General features: G+C 27.0%; 1 protein-coding gene across 1 annotated transcript in view; it reads left to right on the top strand.

Moving 5' to 3' along the window:
• The first annotated feature begins 2,497 nt into the window (after positions 1–2,497).
• Positions 2,498–4,247, top strand: part of LOC105627318 (phosrestin-2-like) — a 45,087-nt gene continuing 43,337 nt past the window's right edge. The window contains exons 1-2 of the mRNA XM_012208604.1: positions 2,498–2,590; positions 3,784–3,920. Coding sequence (XP_012063994.1) covers positions 2,498–2,590; positions 3,784–3,920 — 230 coding nt within the window. The remainder of the gene's footprint in view (positions 2,591–3,783; positions 3,921–4,247) is intronic.

A 4,247-nucleotide genomic window follows, 5' to 3' on the forward strand; every position in this document is an offset into this window, starting at 1 on the left:
TAAAATAATTTATTATGTTTTATATAATTACTTATATTATATTAGTTAATAATTATTAAGGTAAGTAGTAGTCATGCATGCATGTCGTGTCGTCTCTCTCTCTCTCTCTCTCTCTCTCTCTCTCTCTCTCTCTCTCTTTTATTTTAATATTATTATAATATCATTCAAATTAAAATGCAATAGTTTTGTATGTGTAATCTTTATTGCGCTTCTGATTTTTCATAGCTAACTAAAGTCAAACATTGTTATCGTTATCTTACGTTATTATCGATCTTATTAACCATAGCATATCTCTTCAATTGCTATCATATATACAGATTATGCTGATAAGTCACTAGGAATAGTCAGATAAATTTAGAAACCTTATCTAAGTACCTTATCTAACTCTACATCCAGTTCAATTCATTGAAAACTCTTGACTATATTGTTCGTAGTTGTATTATCATTAGCTAGACATCTTTAGATACTGACGCTGAATACTAATGGATTTTCTCGAACACGAAATTCAATGTCAGTTGATGTTAGATATCGCGTAAAGATCTTTAATTAATAGGGTCGAATAGTGGCATAATTCATCAAAGATGCTTTCAACATGTTATTATATTTATCCTTATTAATTAAATATCTTATTGTTTATGGAGATAATTATATATCGCATAACTATTTTTAAAGTATCAAAATGGATATTATTTAATTTGTATATTATTTAATTTATAATAAGCAAATATATAGCAAGATAATTTTGAAAATTTTCTGATTTATAATTAAAATTGAATTCCAATAATTATAATTTAAAAAGAAATTAAAATAAGAATAAAAAACATATAAGGAGAAGAAAAAAAATAAAAATAAAAAATAAAATATTGAAATGAATAGAAATTTTGGCTCTTTTTTTTACAGACTGATAATGATTGAACAGTTGTACATTCGCATACAATTACAATTAATACGAAATCAATTTCTTATCGTTCATCTTTTCATTGAAAATGACTCGAAAGTAAATCAAAACGCATATGGCTCTTAAATATTGTATGTTTTGCTAATATAATCAATTATTAAATTAATATTCCAAAAGATTTGCGCACTAATTACTATACTGACTCCTAATATCCTATTTTACTTTTCCTCTTACTTAATATTAAGAGTCCTTATTCGATTTATTTATGAAATTTAAAAAATTATATCTAATGAATATTACGGTAGAACAATCTCATCTAAAAGCGTAGGTACCACGTAATGGATATAAATAATTAAACTTCTTCCATCAGCACTTAATTTCTATACAAAGAGAATTATTGGGCGCAAAGAATTACGGAGGAGTTATCTTATTATCCACTATTCGAACAAGAAAAGGAAGTTGCCGTCACTAAAAGTCGAGAAATTTCTTCGCTCAACTTTTCTTAATCCAAGTTTTGAGTATGATTGATTCATTTTATAGAGTTTTTGCGACATACATTCTAATTGGCTTTTTTAATGTTTCATTAAACGTTAGAATTAATTAATCTTGAAAATTTAAGACATTAATAAAAATGTTACAAAATGTTACAAAATGTAAATAAAAGATTCAAATATAGTTTCTCACATGAAATAATCATATGATAAAAAAAAGCGATATAAAAAATATAGTCATAGTCAACTTTCAACATTTATAAAACAATAATAATCTGTTAAATAAAATTAATATAATTTACTTTCTATTAATTTCTTCACTCTTTCTATTATTTTAGATTCTATAAATATCGCTAAATAAAAATATGTCAAATATTTGAATCGCAGTTTTCACTAAAGTAAGAAAATAATAAAGAAATTTTTGCGAATAATTGAAAATAAAAAGCGTTGCTATATAATGAATTAAATTTTATTAGCAAATAAATTGATTAACGAAAATATATTTTTAGAAAAATTTTTTCGTTTGTTCCTTTTTACTCTTTCGAAATATATATATTTACTTGTTATTTTTACACAGTATTTCATGAATTCACACAATATCTGGATAAAAGAAGAAACAATATAGAGTTTTAGAAAGAATATTTTTTCACTCACTATCAATCCAATCCAATTTTCTCTCTCTCTCTCTCTCTCTCTCTCTCCTCTCTCTTTTACTAAATTTACGTAGCAGAACTTTAACAGAACACGTGTATAACGATCAGTTAGGTACTAACAGAACCTTGACACGTGCCCTTTTATCGATTCGAGTATCCAGGATATTCCTATTTCCTGTTACGCGAAGATCATCGAATTCAGATCTAATTCTATGAAGGAAATTTAAAACGAACGGAATAAGCCAGCGCGAAACTATGCTCCGTGAAAACAGCAGAAAGCAATTCTAATAAAAATGCAGCATTACGTTGAGCAAAACACAAACAAAAGACTTTAGTCAAAGCAGTAGCGCGTGTAAGTGGTGTATGTGAACGAAATCAAGAGAGTTGTGTGCGTGATCGTGTATTGCTTATTGGGCCTCTGCTGTGGCCGTACTAAAACGAGAAAGGACGAAGAGATGGCGGAAAACAGCAATCATGTCACGCCAAGTGAAGCCATCGTGATTCAATCTGACGACGAGGAGCAACGAAAGGAGCTGTATCCTAACACGGTATTATAATTAATTCCGCCGGAGAATGAAATAATGAGAAAATTGCTAATTACAACTGTCCTCACTTGGAAATGTGACGTCAATACCATCAATATTTCGTTAAAGAAGAAAGCAAAAATACGAAATAAAATCGAAACAAAATAGAAATAAAAATAGAAATCTAAAAGTCAAAATGAGAAATATATATGTGAAAGTCAAATTAAAAATATTTTTCACAATAAATTATTATTTGTAGATTTAAGATTCTTATTAACATTAATAAAGATGTTTATAAAAATATAAAAATTATTAAACTGTTTGTCAATTTCATAAGTGATATTATTATGGTAGTGTTCATGACTGTTTCAAAACCGAAAAAGATTTCGGCGTAATTTGCAGAATCAGATATACAAATAAATTCACACAGAAATATTGAAGTCCGCTTTGAATGAATATAGAATTTCTCTTATTTATTTAGATTTATTTTTATCGGTTCAAATTTGTATCGTAATTATTTATTAAATTTAATATTTTAATAATTTAGTAATTAATAGAATGTAGCTCATCAAATTAAAAATTTAATATTAAAAAGAGATATAATTACTATTTTGTATTTCTGCTTTCTTTTCTATTAATTTTTTATTTCCGTCGCAAAAATTTATAAGTAATAAATTCTTAACGCTTAAAATTCTTTAAAAATCGTCGAAAAAAGTAAGTAAGAGACATCCGGGAGAGTTGATATGGGAAACTTGATATGGGAGAATTGAACCAAATATCTCATATTTCAGGCCAAGAAGTTGTCAAACTGCGATGTATACATCATGCCATTTTGATTTCACATTTCTCGAAATATGACAAATAGTTGCTAGTTTGATAATCATGCACTTGGCATGAAATTTGAACGAGAAATTTGAAGTAGTTCAACTCTTCCATATAATCAAGTCTCCCCTTATAACAGAAAATGTTTTTAGTATAATTACTAAATTTATAATTTTTCATTAAAAAATACAAATTTATTCAAAAGTATCTTCTATATACATATATATATGATAACTAGAGAAAGAAAACTTATTACGTTATAATTATTAACTTGACATGAATCTAAAATTAGAAGTCAGCACGAATTCAGTTAATTTTCTTAATGTACTGTAGTCGTGTCAGGAAATTAAATGGGAAGTAATTCTACAGATGTTCCCTCGGATTTTCTTGTACAGGTGGACAATTCGAAAAACGATAGGACGGACAAAAAAGAAGAAGAGGATCATCGGGTAGAGGCAAAATCGGATCGAGCACAGGAATTACAAATACAGATGCAACCGCAAATGCAGCAAACTGATACACGAGGTGACAGGTGAGCACGTGATTCTACAATAAATTGACAACGATAGATCGAATCGAAAATATCTTGTTTCTTGAAAATTTTAACAATATTATTGATGATCAGATATTATATCGTCAAAGCGAACGCATTTATTTCAAGTACTTTTATTCTCCGAAAGGAGAATAAAATTAATACACTAATAAAAGTTTCCAAGATTCAATAATTATGGTAATTTAACAGTGATCTATTTAATGACAATTACCATTTTATATATATATATATATATATATATATATATATATATATATATATATACTATATATTATTAGTAGTGTAGTAGTACGTAGTAGTATAATA

Source organism: Atta cephalotes, assembly GCF_000143395.1.
Source record: "Atta cephalotes unplaced genomic scaffold scaffold00008, whole genome shotgun sequence".
In the NCBI taxonomy this organism is placed as follows: Eukaryota; Metazoa; Arthropoda; class Insecta; order Hymenoptera; family Formicidae; genus Atta; species Atta cephalotes.